The 20159-nt window shown below is 38.5% G+C and overlaps 1 protein-coding gene across 1 annotated transcript in view; it reads right to left on the bottom strand.

The window, feature by feature from the left end:
- NUP188 (nucleoporin 188) overlaps window positions 1-20159 on the bottom strand; it is a 42912-nt gene that overhangs the window by 17066 nt on the left and 5687 nt on the right. The window contains exons 2-15 of the mRNA XM_055399327.2: window positions 19777-19831; window positions 18416-18489; window positions 15577-15661; window positions 14563-14643; window positions 14034-14078; window positions 10085-10177; window positions 9820-9939; window positions 7670-7881; window positions 6537-6651; window positions 5474-5674; window positions 4528-4617; window positions 3150-3215; window positions 2124-2243; window positions 1233-1359 (exon numbers count right to left, since the gene is read on the bottom strand). Of these exons, the coding sequence (XP_055255302.2) occupies window positions 1233-1359; window positions 2124-2243; window positions 3150-3215; window positions 4528-4617; window positions 5474-5674; window positions 6537-6651; window positions 7670-7881; window positions 9820-9939; window positions 10085-10177; window positions 14034-14078; window positions 14563-14643; window positions 15577-15661; window positions 18416-18489; window positions 19777-19831 (1484 nt within the window). The remainder of the gene's footprint in view (window positions 1-1232; window positions 1360-2123; window positions 2244-3149; window positions 3216-4527; window positions 4618-5473; window positions 5675-6536; window positions 6652-7669; window positions 7882-9819; window positions 9940-10084; window positions 10178-14033; window positions 14079-14562; window positions 14644-15576; window positions 15662-18415; window positions 18490-19776; window positions 19832-20159) is intronic.

The raw sequence follows: 20159 nt of genomic DNA on the forward strand, positions 1-20159 counted from the left end.
CGGGTAAGTCACTAAGGATGCAGAGACTAGTGAGGCTGTGCCTTCCACATTTTATTCCTTGGGCATGTGGAATATACAAGAGCTTACAACTGTTAAGAGGCTACTCTCACACGCTGCCAGCAGGAAAGGAAATTGCTGTTTTTCTACAACTTAATTCAACACAATCCATTCAAAAATTTTCTACAATTTTTCTCAAATTGTGGTAAAAAAAATACATAAAATTTACCATTTTAACCATTTCTAAGTTGTCGGCCAGTGGCATTAGATACATTCACATGGTTACCTTCACTACCATCCACTCAAAGATCTGTTCTCATCATGCAAATCTGAAATTCTGTACCTATTAACCTGTAATCTCCATTATCCCAGCCCCCAGCCCCTGTCAACAACCATTCTATTTTCTATCACTTGTCTAACTACTCTAAGTACCTCGTATGCATGGAATCATACAGTATTTATCCTTTCTGGACTGTTCTACTTGATTTAGTATCATGTTTTCAAGGTTCACCCATGTTATATATAGCACTGTCAAGAATTCCTTTTCTCTTTAAGGCTGAATAATATTCCAAATTTTGGCTTGTAAGAAAACTTGGTGTCTCACCTATATATACTGCATTTTAGAAAATCCACTTCATCTGTCAGTGGACATGTATTTAAAAATTTAATTGCATACACCCTTTTACCCAGCAATCCCACTTCAGGGATTCTATGTACTAAACAGTAAAAGCACCAGAATATAAAGGTATATGTCCCCAGAGAAGCACTGTTTGCAGTGGCAAAACCTGACATAGCCTAAATGTCCTCTAAAAGGTGAAAGATAAAAACATATGAAACATCAAGGATAATTATATAGTTACTAAAAAGAAAGAGATCTACATATAATAAAATCAATTTGTAGAATGAATCTGAGAATACAGAAATGTGTAAAAGGATACACACCAAACTCTTAACATTAATTATCTGATGGAGACACGTCTGAATAGAGATTAGAACTTTTAAAAATGTAGCTCTGCATTGTTTCCTTTGTTATAATGAACAAGCACTATTTTTGAAGTAAAACAATCAAATGATGTAAAACAGTAAGAAATCAATAATTTATCAGCAAATCAACAAGCACAGTGGAGAAGAGGATCCACTTTAAAGGTACCTGCCATGAAATATTAAAACAGCAGTAAGGTCAACACAGAAGCCATGGAAGAGGCTACTGAGCCAGGGTCGTCTGTCTCTCTCACCTAGAGGGTAAAGGAGTTTGGGTGTTTGCCTCCGCCAAAGGGTTCCATCTTCATGGGAGATCACATCATGGGGCTTGTGCTTATAGAGTTCATTGTAGAAAGACATCTTATCCAAGAAACTATACACCTGCCAACACACAGGAAAAAAAAAACCAACGAGCTACACATTTACTGAGGGACATTTAAGGGGCCTCCCATCTGCTTTTCTGCCCTTTTAGCCAGACTGTGTATGTGCTGACTCTCAAACTTCCTATAAAGCCATCCCCAGGACTCTTCTGAGACTTGCCTCAGCACTCCCTGTGAAGTCAAACCCTTCTTATTACAACTCATGGACCCTCTCACTCCACAGATAACTGTCTCTCCTGAACAGTATGGTCTCAACCACTCAGATGACATAAATTATATACCACTTGGCTTTACGGTTCTTATTTAGTCACTAGGCTGTGTCCAGCTCTTTGCGACCTCATGGACTACAGTCCACCAGGCTCCTCTGTCCATGTTATTTCCCAGGCAAGAATACTAGAGAGGGTTGCTATTTCCTTCTCCAGGGGATCTTCGTGACCCAGGGATCAAACCCAATCCCCTGCATGGGCAGGCAGATTCTTTACTGCTGAGCCGCCAGGAAAGCCCACCTAGCTTTACTACTTAATTCTTATATCCATCATTCTCTTCAAACTAGATATTAAGGAACTTCACATTTTGTCTTACTCCCATAACATCCTACAATAGGTACTTAAGAAAATTTAATTTTATAGAACTGAGGCATTCTTTGCATTTTTCATTCAACTGCAGACTAATTCTTGCCATGGCGGTGGAACTGCAACGTGAAAAGCAAAAAGGATTTCTAAAAACATCTCCCATTCTATTTAGGCATCTAACTGAACAACCTACCTTCTTAGCAGTAGACTTCCCTGATACAAGGGCTCGAAGCAATTGCAGGAGTGGGGAGAGGAGATGGGGAAACATTCCACATACACTGTCCAGAATGATCCCAAGACCAGAGGTTGGTTCCTATGGCAGAAGGGGAGAAGTCACTGACCTTCATGTAATCCAGAAATTAACACATCTCTGAATTGCCCAGCAACCATAAGAAAATGTAAAATTAATCCTTTTCTTTAGGTAGACGGCATTTCTCTAATAATTTAAAACTTCCATGTTAAACATCCTGTGAAAAAGGCTTCAACAACCGACTGAGACCCTGAAGAGAGACTACTGCTGCCTCCAGTGACCTCTGCAAGGCATCCGCGCCACAGGAAAACGCTACTTAGCTGTACATGATCTGCTTCCACTGATATGAAAAGCACCCACAGCCTGTCAGCAGTTAGCACCACACGCGAGCATCACATCCTAATCTGCATGTTGTTTCCCACCACCTCAGGAGAAAGAGGGGACAATACACAGGCAAATCATTCAGGCCACAGTTCAAAGAAAAACAAGATTTATTGATCACCTGGGCCTTGAGGCTGCTGTCAATGCCAAGAGTAAATACCAGCGAGAAACTGTTCTCTCCAAAGCCGAATCCTTACCCTAACCTGTAACAGTACTCTGAAAATGTCTAAGACAGTTACAATCACCCAATGGTATGTTCAGGAGTTATAGCACTACTGGTGCCTGAGACTCTTGATGTGGAAAAAAAACTTGATGGGTAGGAGAGGACACACTGGCTAATAACGTGGACAGGGACTCAAGTCAGATAGAACTACATCTTGATCCTATCTAGCGGTGATGACTAGCTCAGGCAAGTAACTCCACATCACTGAGCATCACATTTCCCCACACACACAGTTGGATGATATTATCTAATTTATCAGTTTTCGTATAGATTACATGAGAAAACAGACTCAGAAGTTTAATATGAGAACTAAAACAGATTCTGCTACAGAGAGCACCACAGTACGATCCCCTCTGCATACTTACTGTTCCCCAGAACAGTTCTGGGAGAGAAGGGTCTCCCAGGACTTCACATGCTGTGTCAATTACATCCTGTCGAGGAGGGAAGAAGAAAATGGCTTATTTTTCCTGGCTGAACCAGTCTTTTTTTTTTAGCTGCATTCTATTAAAATAAAAACATGAATAATACCTTCATATAGTATGTCAGAAAGAATTCTGGGATTAAAAAGTAAGGAATTGTAAGATGGTAAGCAAATTAACCTTTCTGAACTTCAAATTCTAACAGGGTGAAAATATTACCTACTTCACAATGTTGTCCTAAGGATTAAATGAGATCAAGTAAGGGGAAACAAACTGCAAATCTTACAATGCATGTAAATGTGAGGTACTACTAGGCCCAGCTTAGCCCCCTATCCACTCTGTCTGTGGAAAAATTATCTTCCACAAAAGCGGTCCCTGGTGCCATAAAAGTCTGGGACGCTGCTCTAGAGAACTAGTGGACGGAGACGATGATGTGGTTTGTGGCTACCATAATTAACAGCACAGCTACAGACTAAAAGAAATCTGACATACTTATCAACCAGTAATATATGGATCTAATTTATTTAGATCCTAATACAAACTTATGATAAACTTATGACATTTACAACTAGAAATTTGAGTCCTATACCTTATTTGAAGATATGTTTTTCTAAATATGATAAAGGTTGTGAAGCTTCACTAAAATATTCGTATTAAGTAAATACTGTCCGGGATTCGTTTCAAAATAACCAAGGAGGTGGGAGGGAGGTACAAGAGGGAAGGTATATATGTATACCTATGGCTGATTCATGTTGCTGTGTGGCAGAACCCACAATAGTGTAATTATCCTCCTAAAATAAAAGTAAAGGAGGGAAGGGGCAGAAATGAGTACAATCAGCTGTGCACTGATCATTTGGAAGCTGGTGATGGATCATGACGGTTCATTACACAAATCTGTCTCCTTCAGTATATCTTTAAAATATTTCATTTTTTAAAAATACTGCACAAGAATATTTATTAGCATCCATGGATGTTTGGGACAAATGCACTACAGAGTAAAAAATTAGGCTGTAGAACAGTATATAAATTGTGATTCCACTTCCAAAGAACTATTATATTTTTACATTTGGAAGGGAATATATCAAACTGTTAACATAGGCTATCCTGTGTGGTGGGCTTACAGTTTTTTCTTTTTATCAGCACTTTCTGACCTTTTAATCATTAATATGCACCATTTTATAAAACAGTAAGTGAAAAACAGCAATAAACAGCAAATTACATTTGAAGTGTATGGGTCTATGTTGTATCAGCTCCAAAGGAGTATTTTAGGAAGAAGACCACAGGCTGGGCAGTGTAGACAGCCTCATGAAAGCCAGACACTGACCTGCTGATTGCCCAGGGTGTGCAGCTCCAGTGAGGTCAGGGCGAAAGACAGGAGCCCATAGACACACATGCACGCAGTACTGGTGGTGCACTGTAACAGAGGGGTCAGGGTTCTGAGTAACGCTCTTCTCTAGGCTCGGCGCAATCCCATCACATTAATGCAGTCTCTCTAAACAAACGGGAAGAGGGCCTGAGGCTTCACAACTTTCCTCACTTAGTCCCCAGATCAGGAAGACAAAGGAAGAAAGGAGAAAGCAGACGCGATACACATTACAACACAGTCAGGAACATCAGAAGGGACCCTTTTCAAAACGAGCAAAGTGTTCGTAGGGAGGAAAACCACCTCCAGCCTACAAACAGAACAGTGTCTATGTGCTGGTATGAATGAAGCAGCTGCCTCAACTGTCACTAGGATAAATCAACCAGTACCAACAAGTTGGCCAAGGTTTCATTCAGCATGTCAAAACAAGCTGATTAAACCATGCCACTCAAACTAAGCCCCAACACAAGACTCAAAGAGAATTTCTAATTCATCCCGTTACAGTTGAATGAATAAGACCTCTCCCAAGATTTATCCAGTCACTATGACCAAAGTTATAAGAGATACTTAGTGGCACAACATGACACAAAGGCAAAGGGTCAGACAAAGTAGGCTCAAGCGGGACCCACCAACTGCCAATTCACTATTCCTGTGGGCAAACACCATCCCTCCTCAGTTTCAATTTCCTAACATGTAAAACAGGGTAATAATTCCCAATACACAGAAGTGTTGTGAGGATGAAACAAGATACTGTGCAGAAAACGCTGAGAACAATGTCTATCACAATAAAGGCTCTATAACAGTCTCAAAATTATCATCGTTATCCCCGTCACTGACAGTCGCTATCACTATAATCACGACTCATCAACGAGCATCCACCCGGCTCTCTGCCCACTCGCATGCTCACGTCATTTCCCCCACTGGCCAGCGAGCGGAGCAGTCGGGTCAAGTACTGAAAGACGTTCAGTTGGATGGCTGTGCCCCCTATCTTCCGGACCACACTGCTCGTCTCTTCTGGATTCAGGGTGTGGCGGAGGAGGGCCCATGCCAAAAGCACTGGGGCATGATGCGGAATGTCCCCAAAGGTCAACATCAAACGGTCCATATCCTAATGAAAACAGGATACATCTGTGTCACTTCACACAAAGGGTCAAGACTCTCACAGAGGATCTTTCATCATGCTTAGTAAGTCTTCCATCTATCTACAGTGGTCCCTCTCTCCCATTCTAACATTTTACTCTCCCCAAGGCCCCAGCCACTTCATTAATAAGACCCCTCAATTACTCTTGCCTTTACCCACAATTTTCTCTCTTGATCAAGTTGTGCCAATTTAAGGTGATAAAATATATGTTCAAATGGAGACTCCTAGAAAATATCCCTGATCCTTCCAGAACTTTCTCAGATCTCTCATTTTCTATCTTTCTGACCATCCTATCTCAATGTTCTTCCCTATTCCTCTTCTTTCACATGCTGCATAAATGCAGACAACACCCAAGGTTCTGTCCTTGGGCCCCTTTTGTCCTTCTATCATCTCCCTGAGGGACTCTACTCATTCTCACAGATTGAACTATCACCTCTGTGCAAATAAAAAATAAATCTCAGATTTCTTCCCAATCCAATGAACTGCTTTTTTTAAAAAACATGTATTTATTATATATTTGACCACTCCGGGACTTAGTTGCAGCACACAGGACCCTGAATCTTCACTGTGGCATGTGGTATCTTTAGTTGCAGCACGTGGGACCTTTTGTTGACTCAGGTGCAGTTCCAGGGAGTGAACCCGGGTCCTTTTGCCCTGGGTGCTAAGGAGATTTAGTCACTGGACCACCAGGCAAGTCCCTTAATTAACAGTGTAGAACCACGAATTCCACAATAAGGAAAATTTTATGTGGCAATATAGTTGAGTGGTTAAAAGCTTACTACTAACTACATAAACAGTCTGAAAAAATAAGAGGCTGTTTCAAGTTCACCTGACAAATAAGTCCATCCTGGGCAAACTGGTGCAGTTCCCTTCTGTCATCCAAAGCACACTTATGCAAGGATTCAATATCCATGCCTTCCACCAGGATAAGGGCACTGAAGTAGCTGGAAAGAAAAACAGCACCATGGTGTCATACATACTACTCTGAACCTCAATGGAGAATAAGGTAAAATGTAAGACACTTCAGCATCAAAAACACTGAGTTATTTTACATTCTTTTTTCATATTCAAGACTTCTAAATTCAGTAGGTATTTTACACTTCCAGCACATCCCAATCTGACCACATATTTTACTTTTTGGCTGTACCACATGATTTGCAGAATTTTAGTTGGCCAGCCAGGGATTGCACCCGGCCTCAGCAGTATGAGTGCGGAATCCTAAACACTGGACCACCAGGGAATTCCCATGACCAGCCTTATTTTATATTATTTTAAACTTTTATCTTTAAATTTTATTTATTTTTGACCACACTGTGCAGCACGCAGGATCTTAGTTCCCTGACCAGGGATCAAACCTGTGCCCCCTGCAGTGGAAGCATAGAGTCCTAACCACTGCTCCACCAGGGAAGTTCACCAGCCATATTTTAAATGCTTGATAGTCTCATGGGGCTTCTGCCCACCAAAGCACAGATCCAGTACTAAATGTTTCTACAGCCAACAATTATATCTAGCCCAGATCAACTCATTGGTCAAATGTATATTTTTGTTCATAGAGGAAATAGGCTCAAAATGTGGATATATCCATTTCCATAAAATCTAAAAGTCTGTATACACTACGACCTCAAAGAGGGCAGGGAACACACCTGCCCTATTTATCACTGTTTTCTTAGCACTTGTACAGTGCTTGGTCTATAAGTTGCTCAATGGATTTTTCACAGAATGAAAGTATGAACTCTTAGATGAAAAACAGTAAGTAACAGAAGAGAATGCGATACTTATTTTGAGAAAAGATATCCCTCTCAATCCAAGTCTTTACTCCCTGAATGACCTGGAACGTGGTAGTACACTTATCTATTTCCCCAGCCATTAAGTGAAAAATGTATGTAGTCCCTCCCCTCACCCATTCGCAAGACCACTCTAAATACTGAATAAGTTCTAAGCCCTCAATTCATTCACACTTACCCAATCCGATCCACAAAAGGATCCATGGTCTCATCTACCAGGTGCCTGTTAGTCTGCCTACTACCAAATCCTTGCTCTTTAAACATCTTGGTTAACACCAATAGGTCACTAGGTGCCATCTCAAAGTATGCATAATAAAGGAAAATAATTTCTAGCAGCATGGACTGCTCCCGAAGGCACTGAACAAACCAGCGAGACACCTGGCGCTCAGTCTGCAAAACCAATGAAGAAAAGTGGGAGAGAGATGAAGTCAGATTTTAAACACATTTGAATCCTTAAAGTTATTTTTATTAGGTAGTACATGTATAAAAATAAGATTAAAAAAAGTCTCATCTCTACAATTTCTGTTGCCCAGGAATCCAAATCTATCCCCAAAGGCAACCACTGCTGGAGGTATTTGTCTTTCCTTCCAGTAATATGCCATACACATTCATTCATTCAGACTAGTGGCTACTGGGGGCCAGGGGTCACAGACTAACAGCAAACTTCCTAGGTAGACAGAAACATTCTGTATATTGATCACAAATGTGGTTACTGCATATAACTATATACAACTGCCAAAACTCAAAATGAGTGAATTATACTAGATGCAAATTATACCTGAATAAAGCTGGTAGATGCTACAGATTAGTCATTTCATCATGTAAGTGTGAATGCACTTATGGAATAAACTCAAAGTGAAACTACCAGGTCAAGAAATGCATGCTTTCCAATTTTTAGATATTATCACAATGTTTTCCATTAAAAAATATACAAATTCAAACAGCAAAATATAAGTGCCCATTATCCCAACCCTTTGATGTGAGTGTTGTTATATAAGTTCATATCATTTGCCTGTTTTTCTCTTCAGTTTTGCTTATTGATTTATAGGCATTCTATTTTAAGAACCCTTTGTGCTATGAGTTTGTCTTTTGACTTTACTTATAGCACTATTTTTGGTGTTTTGCCTTGTAAAAGTTTTTAATTTGATGTTGCTGAGCTTATCTTTTAACCGCTTTTGAGTTTTAAACATCTTCTCCACTCCCCAAAAATAAAAACAAAATCACCTCCCATGTTTCTTCCAGTACTTCTATGGTTGAATTTTTAAAATTTACATCATTGATCTCTCTCTGCTTTTCCTCAGGTAGAAGGAATGAGAGAAAAAGGTATAGTCGATTTTTCTCCAGTAGTTCCAACACTATTGACCTGAATAACTTATTAATTAATAATTAATTCCCCATTAATTCAAAATGTCACCTTTACCATACACTAATTCCCTATCAGCATTTGGTCCATAGTAGATGTTCTACTGACTATGTGCTAGTCTTCAGTCTATTTACTCATGCACAATGCCATCTTTAAATTATTTTAGTCTTATTTATACTAAAATTAATCTTCCTTTCTCAAAAATTTCCTGGCTACTCTTATTTTTCAAATAAATTTTAGAACCATCTGTCTAGTTCCAAAATAAATGACAAAGGAAATACTTGTTAGTATTTTTTCTAGAATCACACTAAAATTATAGGTTAAAATAAGGTCTGACATTCAGAGCTGAGTTTTCATTTTCAAGAGTGCGCCATGTCTTTCCATTTGGTTATTTGGTTATGATATTCCTGTTAGCATTTTAAAGTTCTCTTTGCTTAGATTTTGGATTGTCATAAGTTTATTCCTGAGAAATTTGTGCTTTTGTTGTTATAAGTGAGCCCTTTTCTTTAAGTGAATATTTTAAATAGTTACTGTCTATATTTTGGCTGAATTGTTTTAATAAACATGTACTGTTTTTAAAACATAAAAGATTATACTCTAATTTATAAATCTATAAATGCAGATTGGTTTAAGATTTAGAATAAAGCAATTAGATTTAATGTCATACACTTAATAGACGAGGATAATAAAGAAGATGAAATCTTGGCTTGAGTGTTTCATTAACCATTAAGACAATATTTAGGGTAAGAAAAAAATAAACTAACTGGACTGACAAACTCAAGAGGGAAGTCCAAATTAAGTACCATAGTTAAAGTTAATGCTTTGATTCATATGACATATTTAAATTTTTCTAGAGAGTGACAATCTATAAATGTTTTAAGTTAGTACGTAAATAATTTAACCTGGAGTTCTATGAGCAAAGATACACAACTCTCCAGTTACAGGAGGGCCCAGTAACCACATACCATGAGGGTTCCATGTGTCTCCCATGTAGGTGCTTCAGTTTTATAAAGGTCTTCAAACTGCTGTCTATATTTTGTAACTAGCTCCTTTTCCAATTTATCCACACAATCGGCATATTCAACCTTAAAAAAAAATTTTAATTAAAAATAGAGTACCTTGCATCTTTAGTAAAAGGTAAACATTCAAATGAACAGAAATATGAATCAATTATTAAAAAGGACTAAATTTTACAGGGTAAAGAGAACCAAGAGGACTAAATGGGCTTACCCTATAGGGGTGTCTTTCATCTTGGAAATAAGTGAGAAGGTGTAAGACACAACGAAGAATACAGGTTCTTTCTTCATAGTAATAATCTGCAATCTGGGAAGAACCCAAAGATTCAAAATCAGTTACTCACATCTGCATAGAAGATAATCAATTTTAAATTTACTGATAAAGAAATGACTTACAGATGTGAAAGGAGAAGTTCATTTCACATACATAATTCCTTGAACTATATAAGCAATTACAGAAATGGAAACACAGTGTTAAGCCAAAAAAGCAAAAGATCTTCTTGAACTAGGATACAAGCAAAGTCATACAAGATAAAAGGAAGTATTTAATAATAAAAATAAGTCTTCCAGCATGATTTCTTAGTTCAGCATTCACGTAACAAATAATGCTATAAACTGACAGGCCAAATACATGAAAGCACATATAAAAAGATCACTAGTGTCCTAATTGCTTGCAACTGATGTACTCAGTTCTCACTGAACAGGAAACTACTTCAGAAGTCATGGTCAAATTCCATGTTAAAATGAGATCCTATGCCCACTCTCACCATTTTCTAGTCAACACAGGATTGAAAGTTCTAGCCACAGCCGTCAGAGAAGAAAAAGAAAAGGTATCCAAATTGGAAAAGAAGAAATAAAACCGTCATCATATGCATCTGACATGATCCTATATAGAGAAAACCCTAAGCGTTCCACATAAAGTCTACTGGAACTGATAACCCCAGCAAGGCAGCAAGACAGGAGATTAGCGTATCTATTGCACTTTTACACCAACAATGAAATTATCAGGCAAGGAAAGTAAAAGAAAAAAACTCTTTTAAAACCACATCGAGATAATCAACAAGGATATACTATACAACACAGAGAACTCTACTCAATATTCTATAATACCCTATGTGGGAAAAGAATTGATATACATGTATTCATGTAACTGAATAGCAAGGAGAGATAAGAAAGCCTTCCTCAGTGATCAGTGCAAAGAAACAGAGGAAAATAATAGAATGGGAAAGACTAGAGATCTCTTCAAGAAAATCAGAGATACCAAGGGAACATTTCATGCAAAGATGGGCTCAATGAAGAATAGATATGGTATGGACCTAACAGAAGCAGAAGATATTAAGAAGAGGTGGCAAGAATACACAGAAGAACTATACAAAAAAGATCTTCACAACCCAGATAATCACGATGGTGTGATCACTCACCTAGAGCAAGACATGCTGGAATGAGAAGTCAAGTGGGCCTTAGGAAGCATCACTACAAACAAAGCTAGTGGAGGTGATGGAATTCCAGTTGAGCTATTTCAAATCCTAAAAGGTGATGCTGTGAAAGTGCTGCACTCAATATGCCAGCAAATTTGGAAAACTCAGCAGTGGCCACAGGACTGGAAAAGGTCAGTTTTCCAACCCCAAAGAAAGGCAATGGCAAAGAATGCTCAAAAAACCACACAGTTGCACTCATCTCACAAGCTAGTAATGCTCAAAATTCTCCAAGCCAGGCTTCAACAATATGTGAACTTCCAGATGTTCAAGCTGGTTTTAGAAAAGGCAGAGGAACCAGAGATCAAATTGCCAACATCCACTGGATCATCGAAAAAGCAAGCGAGTTCCAGAAAAGCACCTACTTCTGCTTTATTGACTGTGCCAAAGCCTTTGACTGTGTGATTTCAACACACTGTGGAAAATTCTGAAAGAGATGGGAATATTAGAGCACCTGATCAGCCTCTTGAGAAATCTGTATGCAGGAAGCAACAGTTAGAACTGGACATGGAACTACAGACTGGTTCCAAATAGGAAAAGGAGTATGTCAAGGCTGTATATTGTCACCCTGCTTATTTAACTTATATGCAGAGTACAACATGAGAAACACTGGGCTGGAAGAAACACAAGCTGGAATCAAGATTGCTGGGAGAAATATCAATAACTTCAGATATGCAGATGACACCACCCTTATGGCAAAAAGTGAAGAACTAAAAAGCCTCTTGATGAAAGTGAAAGAGGAGAGTGAAAAAGTTGGCTTAAAGTTCAACATTCAGAAAACTAAGATCATGGCATCTGGTCCCATCACTTCATGGCAAATAGATGGGGAAACAGTGGAAACAGTGGCTGACTTTATTTTGGGGGGCTCCAAAATCACTGCAGATGGTGACTGCAGCCATGAAATTAAAAGACGCTTGCTCCTTGGAAGGAAAGTTATGACCAACCTAGACAGCATATTGAAAAGCAGAGACATTACTTTGCCAACAAAGGTCCACCTAGTCAAAGCTATGGTTTTTCCAGTAGTCATGTATGGATGTGAGAGTTGGACTATAAAGAAAGCTGAGTGCCAAAGAATTGATGCTTTTGAACTGTGGTGTTGGAAAAACTCTTGAGAGTCCCTTGGACTGCAAGGAGATACAACCAGTCCATCCTAAAGGAAATCAGTCCTGAATATTCACTGGAAGGACTGATGTTGAAGCTGAAACTCCAATACTTTGGCCACCTGATGCGAAGAACTGACTCAATGGAAAAGACCCTGATGCTGGGAAAGATTGAAGGCAGGAAGAGAAGGAGACGACAGAGGATGAGATGGTTGGATGGTATCACCGACTCAATGGACATGAGTTTGAGTAAACTCTGGGAGTTGGTGATAGACAGGGAGGCCTGGCGTGCTGCAATCCATGGGGTCACAAAGAGTCGGACATGACTGAGCGACTGAACTGAACTGATAACTGAATCACTGTGCTGGACACCTGAAACTAACACAATATTGTAAATCTACTATACTTCAATGTAAAATTTTCTTAAAAATTAAAAAAAAAATCACACCAAAAAAATAAAATACTTAGGAACATACCTTACCAAAGAGGTGAAAAACTTATAAGCTGAGAACTATAAAATATGAAACATTGATAAAGGAAACTGAAGATGATTCAAAGAAATGGAAAGATATTCCATGCTCTTGGACTGGCAGAGTTAATATTTTTAAAATGGATTCTTTACTGTCTAAGCAACCAGGGAAGCCCATTAAAATGGCAATACTACCCCAAAACAATCTACAGATTTAATACAATCCCTATGAAATTACCCATGACATTTCTCATAGAGGTAAAACAAATAATACTAAAATTTATATGGAATCATAAAAGACCCAGAATTGCCAAAGCAATCCTGAGGAAAAAGAACAAAACTGGAGGCATAACATTCCCAAGTTTCAGACAATACCGCAAAGCTACAGTAACCAAACAGCGTAGCATTAGGACAAAAATTGACATATGACAGAATAGAGCCCAGAAATAAACCCACACACCTACAATCAATCTTCAAAAAAGGAGGCAAGAATATACAATGAAAAAAAGATAGTCTCTTCAGCAAGTGGTGTTGGGAAAGCTGAACAGTCAAAACGTAAATCAAGTTAGAAGTTACAATACTTCCTCATACCACACACAAAGATACACTTAAAATACTATAAAAACTTAAATATAAAACATGATACCATACAACTCCTAGAACAAAGGCAAAAGATTCTCTGACAAATCATAGCAAGGTTTTCAACACTTAGATCAGTCTCCAAAGACAACAGGAATAAAAGCAAAAATAAGCAGGACCTAAACAAAGTTACAAGCTTTTGCACAACAAAGAAAATCATAAACAAAATGAAAAGACAACTTTGGAGGTTGGGGAAGATAAATTAAAAAATTCAAATTAGTCCTACTGCATTTAGACCTAGAGAAAAAATATCCATGGACCAGTTCCCATTCCCAGTGGCTGAAGAATCTGTTACGGAAAAAGGCTTCAGTTGGGTCCAGTGGAAAGCCTCTCATTTCACAAATGAATTAAAGAGCTTCTTCATTACGACATCAATGCTTACTCAACAAGAAGTCAAAGCCAGCAGTGCTCAGGGGAACTCGGTCAAGAACCTGTTGCCCAATTTTACATCAAAGAATGGAAATGGTGACCAGCACTGACCTTCAGGATTAAGGCCTGGCTCTGCCTCTCATCTTGCAGCACCGTCTGAAAGAAGAAAGAGCAGTCAAAGAGCCATCTTATAAGCAAAATCAATTAACAAAGAAAAAGGTAAGCATCTTCACCTTATCCTTCAAGATTAAAACTGCTCATTCATCTCTGGATACGTTTTTTACCTAAGTATATCCAAGTCTGTGCTTAAATCTCCACCCCTCTCCTCCGGCCTCAGTTTTCTCATATGAAAAATCAGGGGCTGGAAAGGCTAGACATTGTCTCAGGTCCTTTTCAGCTCAGACACCCTGTGATTCTATGATTAACACATTAATCTCTGGCCTTTCAACCCCTCCACATCTGAGGACGGACTCCAACTTAAGCATATGTCTTCTAAAGTTTACAAGGTCCTTCCTGAGAATAGCTGTATCTAATCACCCATTTCTGCTGCAGAGAACTGGTACCAAAACTACATTAAGTGTCTAAAATCAACAAGGAAAAGGATAAATGCAGGCAAAGGGAGCTGGACATAACTACAAACCTTTAGTGAGTCCCGAGTACCTCTGTAATCCTCTTGAAGGTAACACTGGAGCAACTGCACACTCTGTTCTTCATCAAGACCCTACAAACAGAAGGCATAAGGGAGGAACAGTCACCTCGGGTCAGAAACCACAGAGCATGCAAAGCAACCTAAAGTTCTGTCCTCTGGAATGAACACAGAACTTGAATAAACAAAAATTCTTTTAAAATATTTCATAAACATAATGATTTTAACTCAACAGGAGAAAAAAGGAGCAGCCACTGACGTGCAATTTACATGCCAATTAAATTTACATGTCAGAAACAACAGTGCTTATTCACCAAGCACACTAACATAGCAGGAGGCATGATCTGGGTTTCCAAAATTAAAAGGAAGCAGCTATGCATTTAATATTTAAATACAATCTAGTCAACTTGAAGACCACCACAAGCATGCTGAAGACGACTCTATGATGTGCAGTAAACAGGGTCAGGCAACTTGACTTGTGGCTTTTAGCAAGAAAAGTTGCTGCCTGGGCATTTGCTTTTGAACTGTGGTGTTGGAGAAGACTCTTGAGAGTCCCTTGTACCGCAAGGAGATCCAACCAGTCCATTCTAAGGGAGATCGATCCTGGGTGTTCATTGGAAGGACTGATGCTAAAGCTGAAACTGCAATACTTTGGCCACCTCATGCGACGAGTTGACTCACTGGAAAAGACTCTGATGCTGGGAAAGGTTGGGGGCGGGAGGAGAAGGGGACGACCGAGAATGAGAAGGCTGGATGGCATCACCGACTCTGTGGACATGAGTTTGAGTGAACTCCGGGAGTTGGTGATGGACAGGGAGGCCTGGTGTGCTGTGATTCATGGGGTCGCGGAGAGTCGGACACGACTGAGCGACTGAACTGAACTGAACTGAATGCTCTATTTAACTCAAACTGAATTAAACTGAATTTTCACCAACAATCACTAACAATAAAACCATGCATATTCACCTTGCAGGTAATAAATTGAAGCCAGTCCTAATTTTTACTCACCAAAAACTTGCTGATTCTTAAACCCAGTTCCTTCAGTGGTGACGCTACATCTTTACTAGCTTTCACTTTTTCAGCTGAACTTGGACTATGAAAAGAACAGTGAATCATTTTTTCATTCTCAATGAATCTCTAGGGGTTTTAAATAAAAATACTTAACCTTTCTCTGCTCTTTAGGTGCCTATAAAACACACACACACACAAGTTCATCTCTACAGACTTTGTAACACAAAACTATGTCTACGTAATAAATACAGTATATGTCTGTGACAAACTACAGTTATAATTACATTATTTGCAGTTATACTTAGTGACATTAATTATTTTGATCCTTAGAACTATCCTGGAAGGCAAACATCACTATCCCCATTTTGCAAATGGAATTACCAACACTTAGGAAGAATAAATAACTTACCAAAAATTTCACAGCTAATGAAGTTGACGTGAAATTTAAAACCAGGTCTGCTAGCATACATACATATATTACCTAGCTATGTCCACTGGGAAGGTCTAGATGCTACAACAGCCCAGCAGCAGAGAACACACCCAGCACCCAGATCTTTATTTCTAACATCATTCTCTAATAAAAGGTATTAGGACTCCTTGGAGAAATGGCTGAGTCTAGAGCTGGAGTGGGGAAAATACTAGATGAGCCTGGAGCATCTTGTAATGCCAAAGAGTAAGAAAGTACTCAGAAAACAAAAGGATGGGGGCATATCAAAAATCTGAAAGGATGCCCCATGGCCAAAGTTGGAACAGGTATAAACAAAGTAGGAAATAAACGAGTCCATGATGATCTAAATAAATGAAAGAGTGAATAAATATATACATATATACAAATGAGAGAGAAGGGATCAATCTTCCTTCTAGAAGTTCAATAACACACATATATGCCACCCCTTTTAGGAGGTAGTTTAATTCCACTACACCCCCCACACTGAAAGCAGACTATACCAAATGACTCACTTCTGATAAATAGAGGAGGGGAAGAGAAAAGTGACTTTATAGAGTAGACATCTGGCAAACGCTACCTTACCCAAGTGAGCAAGGTTAACATCACCAGTGACTTCATGTGGGTAACATGTATCCTCTGCCATGACATGGTAAGAATGAGACTTCACCACTGTGTATTCTTTCAAAAACCCACCACCTCAATCTAATAATAGTAATAATAATAAAAAATCAGACAGTTCTAAATTGAAGGAATTATACTACAAAATACTTCACCAGTCTGCCTCAAAACAATTTCAAGTCATGAAAATCAAGGCAAGATTGATATACCGTCACAGCTAACAGCTAAGGGGACATGACAACTAAATATAACGTGATTCCCTGGTCTGGAAATATTCCCTGAAATAGAAAGAGGAAATTTAAAAAAATTTTTAATGGCTAAAAATCTGTGTTAAATTCAAATTAAGCCTGCAGTTTAAAAGGAAAAAAAAAAAGTCTGTCAGACTTTAAATCTCATGTTATTACAAAGGGAACTTTTATCTTTAAAAAAAGAAACTCATACCACAAATGCCCATTCTGTGAACTAAAGCATATTGTTGTTGGATTTGTTTTTTTAAGACTCTCACATTTCACAGAAAATCCACAACACAAAGGCTACTATAAAGTTAAACAAGTTCTGAAAGAGGCAACACAGAATGATGATTAAGAACACAGACACTGGAGTAAGACTGCCAGGTTCGAATCCTGGTTCTACCACTTACTAGCTGTGTGACCTTGGGCAAGTTACTTAACCTCTTTGTGTCTCAGTTGCCCCATCTGTAAAATGGAAACAATAAAAATACCTAAACGTGATAATATAGTGCTTATCTTCTTTAAGTTCAACTATCCTAGGTACATAGTAAAGTATTTACGGATAAAAAAACATGGTATCTAGCAGTTACTTCAATGTAACTATGGCGGAAGGGAAAAAAGAAAGTTCTTCAGTAACATAAGGGAATGAAGATGGAAGGAGAAGACGTAATAAAATCAACAGGTATTCAGAAATAGAAGGGGAGTGAGGGCAGCTTGGGAACCTTAAGGCGTAACAGAATGAGACCTGGACTAGGAGTTAAGAAAGTCTGGTCCTACAAGGTTTACTCTCTTTTTAACCACTTTATATTTTATTATTCTTTTCCACTGCCCAGCAAAAACAAAAATCTATATATTCAAACAAGAATAAAAATAGTACCTATCTCAAGGGGCTGTTGTAGGGATTAAATAACTTACCGTATGTCTAGTGCTTAGAGCAGTAATTGGTACACAACAAACAATACATAAGTGTCAGCTGCTATTCTCATTGCTCACTGCTATATCCTAGCATTTGGTGCTGACAGTTTCTCACACAAACATGATGGACTGAAATAAATATTAGGAGTATTAATTGAGTATTTAATAAAGCCTCATTCCCAATACTAGGGTTATAAAGTAGATTCGACACTACTGTATTTCTAGAAGGATTTTCCTTTTCTTCAACAGACAGAAAAAAATGTGCCATACTCTTTTTCCCTGGTTAACCAAATTATGTTCTCTCTGGTCTAACTAACCCAGTAATATCATAAAATCCTACATGAGGTATATTATCATACGTGAAACAGATCGCCAGTCCAGGTTCAATGCATCAGACAGGGTACTCAGGGCTGGTGCACTGGGATGACCCCAAGGGATGGGATGGGGGTTCAGGATGGGGAACATATGTACACCCATGGCTGATCCATGGCAAAAACCACTACAATATTGTAAAGTAATTAGCCTCCAATTAAAATAATAAAATAAAATCCTACATGAGGATGGTTTCGTCTATCCCAGGTTCCTCGGGGAAGTTACTCAAATGAGACCCAAAGAATAGCCATACCTGGGAGGTTTATAGTAAGAAAGTCCTTCTAACAGCCGCTGCCAATGTTTATTCAGCTCTGCCTCAATCTGATTCTGGGAAAAAAAAGAAGGAAGTTATACCAATGCAATTTTAATCAGATTCCACGGTCACACTGAGGATAACATATTCCTTTGAGTCTTCTTAACATGCATCTTTCTGAAGATAATTTTGAATATAGAATTCTATGGCCTGCTTTATTTTGCTTAACATTCTAACATAATGATTTAACCTTATTATGAAAATCTTGATAACATCCTTTTTAGTGGTTGCATATTTTATCAAGTGATTAGATCATAATTCATCTACCATTCTTCTAAGATTAGATATATTTAAGCTGGCTGTAATTCTTTATTCATATGAATAATACTATGGTAAAGAGTTTGTGCCAAAAATTTCTTCAGTACTTCTTTCTTTTAGATATATTCTTAGAAGTGGAATTATCAGAAGAGGGCATACAAAAAAATGTTAAAACTCTAAAAAAAATGTAACATTTATTATGTTAATTATAATCACAACACAACTAATAATTGAATGCCATCTTAACACTTTAGGGTTTCCCATGTAGCTCAGCTGGTAAAGAATCCACCTGCAATGCAGGAGATGCCGGTTCGATTCCTGGGTAGGAAGATCCACTGGAGAAGGGATAGGCTACCCACTCCAGTATTCTTGGGCTTCCCTGATGGCTCAGCTGGTAAGGAAGCCTGGGTTGGGAAGATCCCCTGGAGAAGGGAATGGCTACCCACTGCAGTAGTCTGGCCTGGAGAATTCCAGTGACTCTATATAGTCCACGGGGTCGCAAAGAATCAGACAAGACTGAGCAACTTTCACTTTCCATTTTAACACTGTATCCTCACAGAGTCAGAAATGGGGGATGAACATGAAGAATTGTTCTTTACTGATTACATACTTGGGAATGCCCTAAAAACCTCAGCCTCTGTGACCTACGCAGCTAGCTAAGTGGAAAAGGATGAAAAGGCAAGTCAGTATGAGATGGAGGAAAGATCTGAGAATCTTTCCTAGCCTGCAGTGGTAAAATGGTTTTTGTACCCCTACCCTCAGCAGCCAATCAAGTAGCACTGGTATCTTTTTAGAAAAGGAATCACTAAGATACAAAGAAAACTACAGACTTGGAAAACTTCAGCAGCTAGGCTGTAAGACTACACAGCATTTCAGTAGAGAGAAGTGGGGAATCCATAATGCTTCTTTTAGAAATAAAATGGGAATTAATTTTAGGAATAAAGAAAGGTGTTCACTTCCTATTTCAAAGAGGAGGAAAATATTTTTTGGTAATAAAAGCTACACAAAGAACCACAGAATCCATCCAAGAACATACCACTTACCAGTTCTCTCAGAGCTGACCTTCCTAGCAGAATTGTCCACAGTTCTCTACTACTCCTGAAAAATGATAGAAAGCAGTGGTAAGTTTCCTCTTTTGGAAAAAAAAAAGTATATTTTAGAATTAATGAAACATAGTAATTAATGAAATACAGTACATCTTCTATGCTAAGAAGATGTTTGAATTTAGTATTTCTGTCTCCTCCCTTTTCATTAAAATGTAGTGACTAATAAGGAACAAGAATCTAGAAAAAGACTAATCTATTTCAGGACTCCCATCACCTCCAGAAATACATGACATAACGCACTTTCTCAATCAAGCAAAGTCTAACAGTCATTACAAATGGCACTACGTTCACTCACTACTTAATGAATTCCCACTAGGTGG

Source organism: Moschus berezovskii, chromosome 11, assembly GCF_049115385.1.
Source record: "Moschus berezovskii isolate FMDL1 chromosome 11, NW_MosBer_1.0, whole genome shotgun sequence".
Lineage (NCBI taxonomy): Eukaryota > Metazoa > Chordata > Mammalia > Artiodactyla > Moschidae > Moschus > Moschus berezovskii.